We start from the raw sequence: 16931 nt of genomic DNA on the forward strand, positions 1-16931 counted from the left end.
GGTCAATACTCTAAAATGACTTCCTCTCTCTCTTCTTTTTCTCCCCCGTACAGTAGCTTTTTATCCCAGCGTTTGATTTTCACCAGAGGACAGATAAATATAACAAAACCCAGACACAGCCCCAGCAGCTGAAGGGGAGAAAATGAGAGATGGCAGGCCTATCTATCTAAATGCATCTGTGATGGGAAAATAAAGTGGAGTATATTTGTAGCAAAGGGAGAGCAGTTTTATCCAATAACTTAATAAACGCTAACTGTATTGCTGAAACTGTATTGTGTGTTTACAAAACGAGCTAAAACTAATTAAAATTATAGTGAAAATGTCCTTTGTTTTCGCCTTTAAACTTTTTTCATACGTAAACCTTTTTGGTTGATATGAAATCTATTTCATCCATCTGGTTTTATGACTTAATAAACTCTAAAAACTCTCATTAAGTAAGTGCTTCCATGCTCCAAGGTTATTATAGTTAACGAAAACTAGAGTTGAAAAAACATTTTCGTTAACTGAAATAAAAATAAAAACGAGAGATTTAAAAAGAAAACGATAACGAACTGAAACTGTACTGTGTGGTTACAAAACTCACTAAAATTAACTAAATCTATAGTGATAAGATTTTTTTTTTACTCTTTTCATGAAATTATTGTGTCAATGTGATTTATTGTTGACAGATAAAGTGTAGATCTTCTCAAAACCTTATTAATCAATCTATTCCAAACATATCACAATGAAAATAAAAAATATTACAATTTTATGGGGGACTGTGTAGTTTATCACCAATAAATCAATAAAAGGACAAAAAAAATGAAATAAATAAATAAATCCATAAATTAAACAGCAAAAACAATAATAACAATAATAATAATAATAATAATAGTACAAACCAAGGTTATTATAAATAACTAAAACTAACAAAATAACGAAAAGCTAGAATTGAAAAAACATTTAAACGTTAACTGAAATAAAAATAGAAACAAGAGTTTTAGAAAGAAAACAATAACTAACTGAAACTGTATTGTGTGGTTATAAAACTAATTAAAATTATAGTGAAAATTTCCTTCGTTTTCATCTTTGTCAACTTTTTTCATACATAAACCTTTTCGGTTGATATTAAATCTATTTCATCTATCTGGTTTTATGACTTAATAAACTTATTGGGGCTGAGATGGATCAGACAAAGGAAATAAAGGAAACATTAATTGTGACTTTTTTAAATCTGGCATCCAACAAATATCCCATTACAAAGTTGAGCTGCATAAGTGCCATCGGGGCTTGAATTATACGAAGGAATGGACCAAAATACTCTTTCGGGAAGGAGTTACGAAGAAAGAGAGAGAGAAAATAATTCAGCTGTTTCAGTCGTGAAACAGTTCTTTTCTCTCTTTCTGTAATAAGGTAAGTGCCTCCATGCTCCAAGGTTATTATAGTTAACGAAAACTAATGAAATAACGAAAACTATAAATGGAAAAACATTTTCGTTAACTGAAATGAAAATAAAAATGATTACTAACTGAAACTGTATTGTGTGGTAACAAAACTCACTATATAAGGCAAATAAAGGCAACGTTTATTGTGACTATTTTGAATCTGGCACCCAAGAAATGCCCCATTACAAAGTTGAGTTGCATAAGTACCATCGGGGCTTGAATTATACCAAGGAATGGACCAAAATACTCTTTCGGGAAGGAGTTACGAGGGGAGAGAGAAAAAAATTAAAACAAATTAAAACTAGCAAACTCACTCTTAAAAACGAACTAAAACTAAATCAATTCGAAAAAACAAAAAAAATCAAGATGAAATCAAAACTAAAACTAATGAAAGACAGACACAGAGGGTAGGCGAAGCGGTCAATACTCTAAAATGACTTCCTCTCTCTCTTCTTTTTCTCCCCCGTACAGTAGCTTTTTATCCCAGCGTTTGATTTTCACCAGAGGACAGATAAATATAACAAAACCCAGACACAGCCCCAGCAGCTGAAGGGGAGAAAATGAGAGATGGCAGGCCTATCTATCCATCTGTCTGATGCAGACAGTGAAGTAGCCCCATCACCTGCTGCCTTTCCTCGTCTTCCTCGCCTTCCTCGCCTTCCTCGCCACCCCTCGGTACCTGTCTCCTCCATTCACCACCAACTCTCCAGTCAATAAAACCACTTAGCATTTAAATGCATCTGTGATGGGAAAATAAAGTGGAGTACATTTGTACCAAAGGGAGAGCAGTTTTATCCCATAACTTAGACGGACGCGCTTACTGTACAGCGCTAACTGGATTGCTTAGCAACTGGCTCGCCACGGCTCTCCCGCTGATTTAAATTCAGCCGGCCTGTGTGTTGTTGAGGCGGGAATGGAGTCCACTTCATTTTCAGATGGAGATCTCAGCCTTGTCAAAAAAAAAAACTGCCATTTTCTTCAACTGAAAATAACTTTCAAATGACTTTTTCAAGAAGAGAGACAAAAAGTTGAGCTGCATAAGTGCCATCGGGGCTGGAATTATACCAAGGAATGGACCAAAATGCTCTTTCGGGAAGGAGTTACGAAGAAAGAGAGGGGAAATCACTCAGCTGTTTCAGTTGTGAAACAGTTCTTTTCTCTCTTTCTGTCATTAAGTAAGTGCCTCCATGCTCCAAGGTTATAATAGTTAACGGAAACTAAGGAAATAATGAAAATGATAACTAACTGAAACTTTATTGTGTGGTTATAAAACTAACTAAAGTTATAGTGAAAACGTCCTTCGTTTTCGTCTTTGTCAACTTTTTTCATACGTAAACCTTTTTGGTTGTTATGAAATCTATTTCATCTTTCTGGTTTTATGACTTAATAAACTTATTGGGGCTGAGATGGATCAGACAAAGGAAATAAAGGAAACATTTATTGTGACTTTTTTGAATCTCGCACCCAACAAATACCCCATTACAAAACAACTACAACTAACACTAAAACTAATAAAAACTAAACTAAAACTAACCATTTCCCCAACAAGAAAAACGAATTAAAACTAACTAACTAACTACAACAAATGAAAAGACCAAAACTATTATAACCTTGCTACAAACAACAGTAATAATAGTATGGTAAATATAAATACATAAAGAAAAAATGTGTTGATGAGAAATAACTACTTTCAAAGCTGCCTATTATAAAATGTTTCAAATTATAAATGTTTCATTTAATTTCATGATGTCACTTTCTGTCACCCAACAAATACCCCATTACAAAAAACTAAAATTAACACTAAAACGAATAAAAACTAAACTAAAACTAAAGCATTTTCCCAAAAAATAAAAACAAATTAAAATTAGCCAACTCAAACTAAAAACGAACTAAAACTAATTAAATTTCAAAACCAAAAATCACGACGAAATCAAAACAAAAACTAATGAAAAATCCAACACTATTATAACCATGCCATGCTAAGAGGCCTATGCAGTACCTGGTCCTGGAACATGGCTCCTCCAAAGGCCCAGATGGCAGCGAAGACGAAGTAGAGCTCATAAAGGTCCTTGGCGCTGTCTGGCGGCGTGTTTTCTGGAGTCAGCAGACACTCCAGCAGGTAGCACAGCATCTGCACCATGCTCTGCTCAGGGATGGGAATGATCTTCTTAAACCTGAGCAAAGACACACACACAACATAGAGATTCTTGTTTTTCACAACAAAATAAATTCAGTGATAATTGTTGTAGCATTATGGCAGCTATTCTCATCCTGAACCTTGATTTCTGCTGGTCGCCAAATCATTTTGGAAGTCAGCTCTGTCTCCACTGTGTTAAAGTGTTCATGTGCTAATGTATTTTAGACAGTTAATGTCTTTTTTTTTGGAATTTTATGTCTTTTTGGGTAATTTTGTGTCTTGTTTTGGTGATTTTGTGTCTTTTTTAGTCATTTTGTGTCTTTTTGGGGGGAATTTTGTGTCTTTTTTGGGAATTTTGTGTCTTTTTTGGGAATTTTGTGTGTTTTTTTGGTCATTTTGTGTCTTTTTTGGTAATTTTGTGTCTTTTTTGTCATTTTGTGTCTTTTTGTGGTCATTTTGTGTCTTTTTTGGTAATGCAGAAACGGAGTGCAGAAACAATGTTTTTGTGTTCTTTCAGCTTTTAGATTTTGTTTTCAGTGAATTAACATTTTCAAATTGATTTTGTTGTGTAGTTTATATAGTGAAGTATATTTAAAAGTGTTTAACAACTCTATTCAAAGATTTGTGAATTTTAGACATAATATTATGAAGTAATGCTATATTTTAGTCTTAATATTATTTTATCTCACTTTGTTTTTACTATATAATAATATTCTTATCAAATAAACTTAAACGGGATAAGTGAACTTACTACGGTCTGCTTTGTTTTTATATTTAAATTTGTATATACATCCAAAGCAGAATGTGGTAAGTGCAATTACTTCTGTCTGCTTTGGTTTTGAGTTGGAATTTGTAGTTACTGCAATCTTTACACAATAATTTCTCTATCTAATAAAGCAAAATTGAAATCTAAAACTTTGTCACAAGATAAAACAGACATCAAGGAGTTCATTTTTAGTTATAATTTCTCAATTTCGACCAAAAATGTAGCTACTGCAGTTAGACTTTGTAGGGCGGTATCGTGGTGCATTTTTTGGCCTCAAAGTGAGGAGAAAATATTCCTCCTCTGCTTCCTGTTTCTCTGTCTGCTCCAGTAGCAGTGGTGATGGAGGTGTTGTACCACAGAATGCAGGATGGCATCAGTTCTAGTGAGTCAGTCCCTCTTTGCTTGGGTCACGTCCCAACATCCTGCGTCAACTGGACCTGACTGTGAGAAAGTCATGTCATGGTGACACAGAGGTGGCGAGGAGCTCGTTACCTCGATCGGAGGCCGTCCAGGCAGGAGGGGAGGTACTTGTCGAACAGGATGGTCAGGTTGGCCTTCTCTGATTGGACCTCCCTCCTGTCAATCCAGCTGGACACCGGAGGGTTCCAGCCAAGGTCTGCTGGGTTTATGTACAGGATACCTGGGGAGGAAGTTAGGGAATACGACACGTTAAGTCAGGGGTCTCAAACTCAAATTACCTGGGGGCTGCTGGAGGCAGTATCAAAATGACAAAAAAAAAGACACAAAATTACTAAAAAAAGACAGAAAATGACCAAAAAAATACACAAAATTACTAAAAAACAACAACAAAATTACCAAAAAAAATACACAGAATTACCAAAAAGACACAGAATTATTAAAAAAAGACACAAAAGACACAAAATGACCAAAAAAGACACAAAATGACTACAAAAAGAAACAAAATGACTAAAAAAAGACACAGAATTATTTTAAAAAGACAAAATTACTTAAAAAAGACAAAAAAGACACAAAATTACTAAAAAAACAACAACAAAATGACCAAAAAATACAGAGAATTACCATAAAAGACAAAACTATTTAAAAAAGACACAAAATGACCAAACAAGACACAAAATGACACAAAAAAGACACAAAATGACTACAGAAAGAAACAAAATGACTAAAAAAAGACACAGAATTATTTAAAAAAGACAAAATTACTTAAAAAAGACAAAATTATTTAAAAAAAGACACAAAACAGCCCTATATAAATAAAATTCTAAATCACAATATTGCCACAGAAGCCCAAATAAAAAGATAAAAAGAGTAGAGAAGAAGGGAGTACCTGCTCTAGAAACCGTGGCGGGGGTAGCAGTGCGAAGGTGGCTGATCTCAAAGACCAGCCTCATGGTGGGGTTCAGAGGGATCCGCTCATTACTGGCCAGAGTCAGAACCTGGTAGAACCAGACACATTATTTATTATTTACACACAGTGAACATAGATATGACTGAGGCTTTTTTACAGTTCCTCATCTGGATCATGTCACCTGTTCCTCTCAGCTATTTTCATCACACATCATTATTTCTCTCAACCAGTTTACTCCATTGTTGCATCAGTGATGAGTCAGCCGTTTCTTCCTATTCATATCTGAATGTGATTTACTAACAAACAGTGAGAATGTGTGACCTTAGTCATTCTGACTATGAATAAAAGAGTAATTTATTTATACACACACTGCAAAAAAACACCTCTCAAAAAGAAGGAAAAAAAGTACAAAAAGTAGGTGTATTTTGCTTAAAAATAGCAAAATTATCTGCCAATGGAACAAGAAAAATTGCCTTGTCAAGACTTTCCAAAACAAGTAAAAATATCTAATCTTGACAAAGCCAAAAAATACCTTAGAATTAGTGTATTCTAACTAATAAAAAGAGATTTTTTTCTAAATTGTTGTTGTTAAATGTTTACATATCAAGTGTTAATTTACAGCTATGTGCCAATGTACTAGTTAATTACATACATACACAACAATACACACTTCTATTGTTTCATTGATAATACAATTTTAAGTATATAAAGAGGTAAAATTATGTCAAAGTTATGATTTCTTAGTTATGCTTGAAATAAGCAGTTTTATATATATGGCTTAAAAAAAGACACAAAAAGACACAAAATTACTTCCTACTTGTAAGTGTTGAAGAAACAGCTTTGTAACTTTTGATATTCTAGTTTCAAGCATGTATTTCCTCAGTATAGGTCATAAAATCTCAGTAACAAGCTGTAATATTATTATTATTATTTAGATCATTTAGGACCAAAACAAGTGAAACAGTCTAACGTAAAAGATGTTTAAGAAGAACTATCTTATCAGACAGAAAATAAGCACGTATCCCCTTGATCTGAGATATTTAATCTGAGTTAGGTTTCAGTTTTTGCACACCTTGTTGTCATCCATGACTGTGTTGAGTGACTCGATCCACATCGGGTCAATGTCTCCGTCCAGAACGATCCACTTGGGTCCACTGTGACTGACGTTGGCCAATTCACGCATTATATTAGAGAACAGACCTGAAAAAGGAAGAAGAAGTAGTGGGACTCAGGTCATGAAGCACTGCACTAAACAAACACACTGCAAAAAAAAGGTGTGTCTAAAAACAAGATAAAAACTCTAAATCTGAGGGAAATGATCTTGCTGCATGGACAGATAATTTACCTTGACAAGATTTATTAAATTAAGATTATTAAATCTAGAAATAAGCATGGTGAACACTTAAAATAAGAAATTAACTCTTAAAACAAGATAAATTATGTAACACTTCTTAAATCTAAAGTTTTTTTAATCTTGGTAGTCCATGAAAGCACCGGCACATGAATCTCCATACCAGATTTTTTTTTTTTTTAATGATATTCGGCCAAGTTAAACCGGAGATAATGTCAAATATATTCAGTATAAATATATAGAACTAGAGAGTATCCTCATGTTACCTGTTATAATAATAATAATATATAATATAATAATATAATATAATAATATTTGCAACCTGTGTTCATTTTTGGAACATTTAAAATTCTGTGTATTGAAATATAATTTTCAAGATCACAAAGGAAAACATAAAATCTGTTTTCTTTTGTTTCTTTTGGGTTCAACATTTTTATCAAGTAAAAGTTGAAAATTAATTATCAGGACATATAGGTGAGGTAACGCTGAAAAAACTGATACCAACATGGCATGGTGAAGATTTTTTAACAGATTTTTTAAAGGACTTAATAGCCAAAGATTTCAGAGGGTTAATTTATCTTGTTTTAAGAGTTAATTTTACTTTATTTTAAGCATTCAACATGCTTATTTCTAGATTTAATAATCTGAATTTAAGAAATCTTGTCAAGGTAAATTATCTGTCCATGCAGCAAGATCATTTCCCTCAGATTTACTGTTTTTATCTTGTCTTAGACACCTGTTTTTTCAAAGTTTGGACCCTGAACTCACCATCTCTCCACTCTCTGGTTGCTGGGTTGATGATACCAAACAGCTCATCGTTAGTGACGGCCTTGGGGTTGAGGTCGGCCCACACGGGTCTGCGCTTCATGTTCTGGTAGGTTCTCTGGAGCGACCTCATCACCTGACTCTTTCCTGTTCCTGCGTTCCCGATCACAAACACAGAGTGACGCACCGCCAGCAGCTCCTCCAGCTGCACCACCTGACACACACACACACACACACACACACACACACACACACACAGAGGGGAAAATATGATATTATGCTTTGTTTTTTTTGTGTTTTTTTTTTTTATTTGATTCATTTATTGAACATATACAGCAGGAGTGCAGTAACAGACGTAGGGTAAACATTACATTAATAATATTTGAGAAACAAAATGAATACATAAATAGAAAATGAAAATAATAACAATAGTAGTAAAATAATAATTTATATATATGTATATATAAAATAAAAATTGCCAGGGGTCACAAGCACAACATAATAAAAATACAAAAGACACACAAAAAATTACAAAAAAACACAGATACAAAACACAAAGAAATTACAAAAACACAGATAAAACACATAAAACATGAAAAACAAACCAAAAACACAAAATTACAAAAACACATACAAACGCACTCAAAACACACCAAAAATATAATAAAAATACAAAAAACACACAAAAATTACAACAACAAAAAACACATAAAAAACACAGATAAAACACAAAGAAATTATTAAAAAAAAAAACACAAAAGGATTATAATTAGATTAATTAAATATAAAATATTATTTTTCAACTGAATTGTTACTCATTTTAAAACCAAAAAGTACATCTTGCAAGGGGAGCTTGAAGTCACACAGGTGATATTATCTAAAATAAATCTGCAAATATCTTATAGCCACAGTTTACGGGTATATTTACATTTCCAGAACAGATGGATAATAGTCCCAGTATGGGAGTCACTAAAGGGACACTTTAGATCTAGATCAACATAGATATGATGCTTTGTTTACCTCATGTAGGGGACTCTGATGACGGGTAGACACATAAACAGTGACCCTTTTACAGGATAATGTAGCACTTCATGCACCACTACACTGAACCACTCAGCCTACTGCATCTATTTCTTAATGTTGTGGTTCATGGTGAGTATAAAGTGGTGCAGGGTGAATATAGGGTGCTGTGATGCAGTGCAGCAGCTTACTACACTGTTTTACACACATTACAATAAATGAGAGTGGTGGTCTTCTGGAAGGACAGACATCAGCACCCTCATTATTCTGGGATCGCACACTTAAAGTGCCACTCCACCTTATTCTACAGCACAAAGATCAGTGTTTGTATAATGTATAAACACGGTCACCCATAAAATTGGAATAAGATTTTTTTTTACCTCTTTCCCTGAAATGATTGTGACAATGTGATTTATTGCTGAGTACGTACATATGTTTTTTGTGGAGAAAAATGAAGAAATAGCTTTGTTAGAGCGATCTGAAAAACTGTTTAATGTGCTTTTCTACAGAAATCTTGCTGCGTTTTTAATATGGGAGCCAATGAGGCTGTTGGTGGTGTTGGTGGATCATCTCTGCGTCCTACGCCCAAACTATAACTCTGACAGCTTTACCAGAGGATTGTGAGGGAGAAGACTAATTTTCCTACGTTTCTATGTATAAATTATTTCTGTTGAGTGGAATTTGCGGCCTGGAGCGCAGTTTTCAAATTTATTTTTTGACAATTTTTTTCTCTCCCTCTACACTCTGGCGATGATGTCACACACTGTGGCACGAACATTCCGTGCAATACACACCCATTATAATCTCAGAATTTCTCCAAAAATGATCATGGTCATTGAACAGGGATTGATAAAAAACGATATGACCTATCGAAACGTGGATTAATACACCGATACACAAGACTTGTGTCTACTGTTTAAAGTTTAAATGGAGTCTCTAGGTGAAATTATGCCGGAGAAGTAGACGTTTAAATGCATTGAAGTGAATGAAAAGGAATTCCAGCAACTGGAGGTTAGTTGTTTGGCATGATGCATTCTTGCTATTGACATCTCCATAGACAGTATGCTACAGCCAATAAAGAGAATAATTAGACTGCTAATGAAGGAATTACATTTTTTGCCATTGACAGACCAACAATAAGTGTCTAAAGAGGAGGTACCATTGACTTTTATATCAAATAGGTCAGATAATGTTGTGTTTATATATATATATATATATATATATATATATATATATATATATATATATAATTTTCCAGAAATGCAATTTATCTCAGTAATTCCAATAGATGTAGAGTAAAGACTATTAGGGCAGAGCTCTCAGTCATGAGGGGTAACTTAGCTAACGACCATGATGACAGTTAAAGAAGATAATTGGACCAATCTGACACGTTTAGGAGGAAAAACAGGATAAACAAGGTTCTTTAACTAATGAGAGGAGCAAAGTTCTCCTATACTGGTCCCCAAGAGACCTGAGAACCACAGGGCACAACACATACTATAACAATAATAATGTTATAATAATAGTAATAATAATAATAATAATAATAATAGTAATAATAATGTTATAAAAATAAAAATAACAATAATAATGTTATATAATAATAATAGCAATATAATAATAGTAATATTAAAAATAATAATAGGAATATGTTATAAAAATAAAAATAATAATAATTTTATGATGATAATAACAATAATAATAATAATAATAACAACAACAATAATCATGTTATATAATAATAATAATAATATAGTGTTATTATAATACAAATAATGATAATAATAATAATGACAATAATGTTATTATAATAATAATAATACTGTTGTTATAATAATAATAATAATAATAATGATAATAATAACAAAATAATTCTATAATAATAATAATGATAATAATGACAATAATTATGTTATAAAAAATAAGAATAAGAATAATAACAATAACAAAAAGAAGAAGAAGAAGAAGAAGAAGAAGAAGAAGAAGAAGAAGAAGAAGAACATTTTTCATTTCTAAATCACTTTAAAGGATCCTTTAAAGCATATTATCAAAAATACAATTTACAAATTCCAATAGCCATTCGGGGGAGGAAAGACTATCATACTGGAAAACAATATCCATCCTAGTTATAGAGGCTGGAGTTCATAAAGAGTGAGGTCATTTTTCTATCCAATGCTTCCTACTCATCCCAACATGTTGGATTGGAAAGATGGTGGGATGGTTGAATGCCTAGATATTTACACTTTTGACAATAATTAGGAGTTGATTGTATTGATCTGATATCCAGATATGGAACTTAATGAGGCAAAGACATCCAGCCTGTGAGAAACTGAGGAGGAGGCATTATTGACTTATTGAAGTAGAATATCATACAGTACTGCAAAAAGTGATGGGTTCAATAAGAGGTTGTTGTCTTATCATTAGAGTTATTTTTTTTTTTTAATTTTAAACATACAACATGCTTATTTCTAGATTTAATAATCTTATTTTAAGAAATCTTGTCAAGTGAAATTATCCGTCCACACTGCAAAAAAAGAAAAGTTGGGTGAACTCAACATTTCAAGGCAACAAACTTCGATAAAAAATTTAAGTTGGACAATTAAACTAAATATTTTAAGTTTTGTTTTTGAGTTTGCTCAACTCTGAATTCAGATTTTTGTCAACTCAACTGTAAGTTGTACTAACTTATAATTTTACATTGTAATAATTTTTAATCCTTACTTCTGCTAACTTCTGCAATGTGCTGAATTGGCACGATTGTAACGCCGCTATGAAATGTCAGCTAATGTTGTGACCACAATTTTGAGTTAGCATTGATACGCTAATGGCTACTCTTGTAGCTGTAACAAGCAGCGCCGCTAGCATCAGTTAGCCACTAGCATCAGTTAGCCGCTAGCATCAGTTAGCCGCTAGCTTTCACTAATGACCAAATTTCACCGCTTTCCCGCATTTCACAACGAAGAAATAAGAGTTATCAGAACTATTGTCCCTTGTTGTGAACCCCAACTTAAAGATATAAGTAACAACAACTCACAAACTTTTTTTTTTGAGCAGACAACTGGCTTCCTTTGTTGTACTAACTTACATTATTGCCCTAAATGTCAGTAATTTATATTTCCAAGTTTTACCAAATTAAATCACTGTTTTAGGCAAAAAATACAAGTTGGCTTTTTTGCAGTAGATGCAACAAGATCATTTCCCTCAGATTTAGTGTTTTTATCTGTTTTTTAGACACACCTTTTATGCAGTGTATCTATTATGTATCCTCCAAGTTCATTCCTGTAAGTTTAGTAAAATCTAGGGATGACTCATCCCACAGTGAAAATGTTCCTCTTTTTATACCAAAGAGGGTTTTTTTATCGTCCCCAAGTGGTCTACTTCCTCCCAAACAGATTCCCATAAAGTCCTTAAACTTATAATTGCCCAGAGTCACTTTAACAGAAATTTCTTTGAACTTGTTAATAGACAATGAGCTAAACTGACTAATGTGAAATTCGAAAACTTAATAATATCTTCACATAGAATAAACATTATCGGTTAAAAGAGGTTGTGAAATGCACCAGTTTGTAGACAAAAAGTGGCTAAGGGCACCACATGAAGTGCCAAGACCCACATAGACAATAAAAGCCAAATCTCCCAGAATTCAATTCTCCCTGAAGATTTGCATCCTACAAAATAAAATAAAAAAAAGGCTGAGAGTATTGAAAGTAAATATTATATAGCATATAAATGCCAAACCTACTTGTGAACAATAACTCCCCTTTGAGTTAAAATAAGTTGTAACACTAAAAACAACAACATAACCATATATAAAGAATATGGTAGATAAAAACAGGCTAAAGAAACCCTGAACAGACAGTGAGAAAGCTGGCTGAAACTATCCAATCTGACACTGCTGGTAAAGCTATACGTACACTGGAAACCACTTTTATATATAGTATAAGTATATAGTGATCAAACAAAGACACAAAATGACCAAAAAAAAGACACAATATGGCCCAAAAAGACACAAAATTACTAAAAAAGATACCAAATGACCAAAATAAAGACACAAATTACTAAAAAAAGACACAAAACGACCAAAAAAAGACACAAAATTACAAAAAAAAAGACACAAAATGACCAAAAAAAGACAGACAATTATTTGAAAAAAATACACAAAATTATTTTAAAAAAGACACAAAACTACCAAAAAAAGACACAAAATTACAAAAAAAAGACACAAAATAAAATTTACAAAAGACACAAAATTACCAAAAAAAGACACAAAATTACCAAAAAAAGACACAAAATTACCAAAAAAAGTATATAGTGATCCCAGTTACAGAAATCAACTGCTACAAACGCTGTTTAAATCATTTGCTAACAGTAATCAAATAGTCCGCTTACAGTAGGGCTGCACGATTATGGCCAAAATGATAATCACTATTATTTTGATCAATATTGTAATCACAATTATTAATCATAATTATTCATCATGTTAGGGAAAACATCTGTATTTTTATTGCACTACTTTTAAACAAACAATAGGAACAGTTTTTAGTGAGTGTGGACGGTAAGGGGTTAACATCCCCTCCGGCTCTGCAGCTGGGAGAGACTGCTGCAGGAGGAATGTGTCACTTCAACTCGTTCTTACTCTTCTTAACGGCCCCCGCTGCTCATTAAGAAGAGTAAGAACGAGCCTCCAAAAGTCTCCAATAACACCAGAGAAGTCGCTGGATTTGTCGCCGGTCGCTTTTCTTGAAAAATAGTCACTAAGGGGGTCTGAAAATTCTACATATAGCAAAAAAGTTGCTAAGATGGCAACACTGGTTCGCCAGTTTTTACAAATGTTGTCACATCACATCCTGCTTAGCGTTCTATCCAATCAGCAACCAGGCTTTTTTCAGGGGAGAAAAACGGCCCCGCCCCCCTGGTGGTTGGTGGACTACTGGTGTAGAAAGTGGTTGATTAGATATGAAGGAGAGACGCATTTTGAAATGGAAATATCACCGACGATCAGGTTAATTTAATCGTGGCGGACAAAGTCGTGATCACGATTAAAATTCGATTAATTGTGCAGCCCTAGCTTACAGTGTCTTTTCATGCATGAAAACACATGGAAAATCAATTCAAACCCCCCCCACCCATATCCATCTGAACCACCAGCGCTACCTGAGTATTCTACTCAAACTGTGGTTGAAGTCAATAAAATGGTAATCTGCATCAGACATAGTGGTCAGACGTGATCACTATAAAGGGTATAAAGGTTTCTGCTGTGCAATGCGTCCTACGTAAATAATGATATTTTGAAAAATGAGTTCAAAAATCTTCAAAATTGAGGATGCACACCTTTGTGCCATGAGCAAGACACATACGAGATCTGAGGTCAGTCTGACTAACGGTCAGAGAGATATGAACTAGACACACACACCGTTCGGGATCAACTCGGGGTTAAGTATCTTGCACAAGGATACTTTGTCATGTTGGGTCAGGGATCAATCAGCAGTCTACCACTACCAACTGAGCCACAGCTGCTCCGCTTTAATGCCATTAAAGAAAAAGAAATAACCCCAGTATTATACACTCTTTTTAGTAAATACATCTCTAAAAAGGGGGGGGGGTGGACTACCCCTCAAAGTAAAATTAACACACTCACACTTTTTCCTTGAATTGTGGTCTAACATTGTCCGTCAATTGAGGAACGTGAGGTGACACCACAGAGAGAACCAGAGGTTTCCACTCAAACATACAGATGGCGAGTTCAATCAATGCCATCGACCGTCTCCTCCTGGTTCCTGCTCCCCGTCCATTCAGACGGTTTTACTCTCTCAAAGGCCCTGGCTGATTACTGCTTTCATGTGTGTGTGTGTGTGTGTGTGTGTGTGTGTGTGTGTGCTAATGCTAGCACAGGCTAGCTCTAAAGCTATGCAGCCTCTTTCACCCCCCCACCCCTCCCTCGTCTGGAATCAAAAGGTTGGCCACACAAACAAAGACAGTAAAAGTTCAGTCTCTGGGGGCGGACGCTTGTTATCGACCGCTCGCCATTCTCACTCTCTCGCTCGCTGTGTTTCTCCTCCTCTTTGTTTATTTCTGTGGCTGTCTCTCACAATGTCAGGGTTAAGTGGCGTGGTGCAGCGCCGGCCTCCATTGATGGAGTGTTATTATGTGCTTCCTGTGTCTTTTTGACCTGAGGCAGATTGCACTTATTTCCCCTGGTCCTGCGTTCATCTTTCCCTGACATAAACGCTGTGCATGTGTATGTGTGTGTGTGTGTGTGTGTGTGTGTGTGTGTGTGTGTGTCTGTATGTAATATAATGACTAGAATTAGCTCGGCAGCTCGGGCACCTGAACTCTCGTTGCAGCCAAATGTTTGGCTTTCTGCAATATTTGCCCGATTCATCCAGATCCTGCAGACTTGTTTGACACTAATGTGTATTTCCCGGCGGAGCATTATGACGTGGAGTAAATAGCTTTTGGAAAGAACCGCGATAAATCTAAATGAAAGTGCTACAGCTGTAATATCTGTCTAAATTGTTGAAGATGTAACCCCCATTTGGGGACTCTGCTCCTGACTTGTGATTGTGTTTGCTTTCATCCTTTCCTCGACGCTTGTGACACTTTGAGTTGTAATGGAAACACAATTTGATAACCTGCAGGAGACGACCATGTCAGGAGGACTGTTTAGGAGTCATGTTTACAGTTTATTTTACAACCGCTATGATCCGTTTGTCAGAAGCTTAAAAAACTGTTTCAAAACTGTTTCCCCAAACAGTTAACCCTTAATAGGACACCCATTGAAATACTTGCAAATTCCAAATTTCAACCCTAGAGAATATTAGAGGATATTACATACTGACAGAATGTGTAAAAAAAACATATGGGAAGGGGGAGGGAGGTAATATTTTGAGAAAAAAGTTTACGAGATTAAAGTGGCAAATCTACAAGAAAAAAATGCACAGATTTATGAGATTTAAAGTGGTGAATCTGCAAGAAAAAAAGTTGTTTTTTCACCCACCCTTTTCTCGTAAATCTGCGACTTTTTCATGCAGATTTGCCACTTTAAATCTTTTAAATCTGCAACTTTTTTTCTTGTAGATTTGCCACTTTAATCTAGTAAATTTGCAACTTTTTTTCTCAAAATATTACTATTATTTTTATTCATACTCTTTTTATTCATACGCCCTAATATGCCGTCAAAAAAGACACAAAATGACAAAAAAAAGACGCAAAAAGACACAAAATGACTAAAAAAAGAAACAAGATGACTAAAAAAAGACACAAAACACAGAAAGTTACCAAAAAAGACACAAAAAAGACACAAAATGACTAAAAAAAGACGCAAAAAGACACAAAATTACTAAAAAAGTGGTGAATCTGCGAGAAAGAGTTCTTTTTTCCCACCTTTTTCTCCTAAATCTTCTTTTTCGTGCAGATTTGCCACTTTAAATCTCTTAAATCTGCAACTTTTTTTCTTGTAGATTTTCAACTTTTTTCTCTAAATATTACTATTATTTTTATTCATACTTGGCCCTAATTTCCTGTCATAGTCAAGTTCTCCTCGTACAAGTTATTACTGTACTGTTGATTGACCCAGAAAATGTAGATTTTGACACTAAAATTGACCTTCTGAGTGGCTTAGAAGATATAATGGTTCTCATAGATTTTATATGGCTGCCATCTACGATCCATGATCTTGATGAAGATCGTGGATCGGTGATGAAAAATTTAAACCTATGGTGATAGAGAGCATGTGGAAAAAATGTGGTGCTTTTGTCCCCTTTGTTTATCTAAGACTATATTGAACAACGGCTCATAGCGGTTGTAAAAAACTGTAACTTACCTTGAGGACAAAATTGTCCTCGGCCTGCAGCTTTAAGTCCAGGATTGAATCCTTGACGTGCTTCTCAAAGTCCAGGTCTCTCTTCCTGGGGACGTCCAGAGCAGGGAACAGGTCTCCTATCAGCCCCATGAACACCGGCATGTCGTCGGTCACTATCTTGGGGATGTTGAAGTCTCTCAGGGCTCTCATCAGCACCTGGTCCTCGGCTCGGGCCGGGTCTCCTCTCTTCAGAGAGCCGGCCACCACCAGGACCGACTTGATGGCCCGGAGGCCCCAGTCGTAGTGGTCCTTGGGGAGAGAAGGCAGAGGGAAGACACTT

The 16931-nt window shown here is 34.8% G+C and overlaps 1 protein-coding gene across 1 annotated transcript in view; it reads right to left on the reverse strand.

The window, feature by feature from the left end:
• The window catches only part of LOC131959197 (dynein axonemal heavy chain 9-like), a 252061-nt gene that overhangs the window by 149044 nt on the left and 86086 nt on the right, over positions 1 to 16931 (reverse strand). The window contains exons 37-42 of the mRNA XM_059324311.1: positions 16613 to 16900; positions 7774 to 7984; positions 6727 to 6854; positions 5634 to 5742; positions 4820 to 4967; positions 3424 to 3598 (exon numbers count right to left, since the gene is read on the reverse strand). Of these exons, the coding sequence (XP_059180294.1) occupies positions 3424 to 3598; positions 4820 to 4967; positions 5634 to 5742; positions 6727 to 6854; positions 7774 to 7984; positions 16613 to 16900 (1059 nt within the window). The remainder of the gene's footprint in view (positions 1 to 3423; positions 3599 to 4819; positions 4968 to 5633; positions 5743 to 6726; positions 6855 to 7773; positions 7985 to 16612; positions 16901 to 16931) is intronic.

The sequence above is a fragment of the Centropristis striata genome, chromosome 21, assembly GCF_030273125.1.
Source record: "Centropristis striata isolate RG_2023a ecotype Rhode Island chromosome 21, C.striata_1.0, whole genome shotgun sequence".
Lineage (NCBI taxonomy): Eukaryota > Metazoa > Chordata > Actinopteri > Perciformes > Serranidae > Centropristis > Centropristis striata.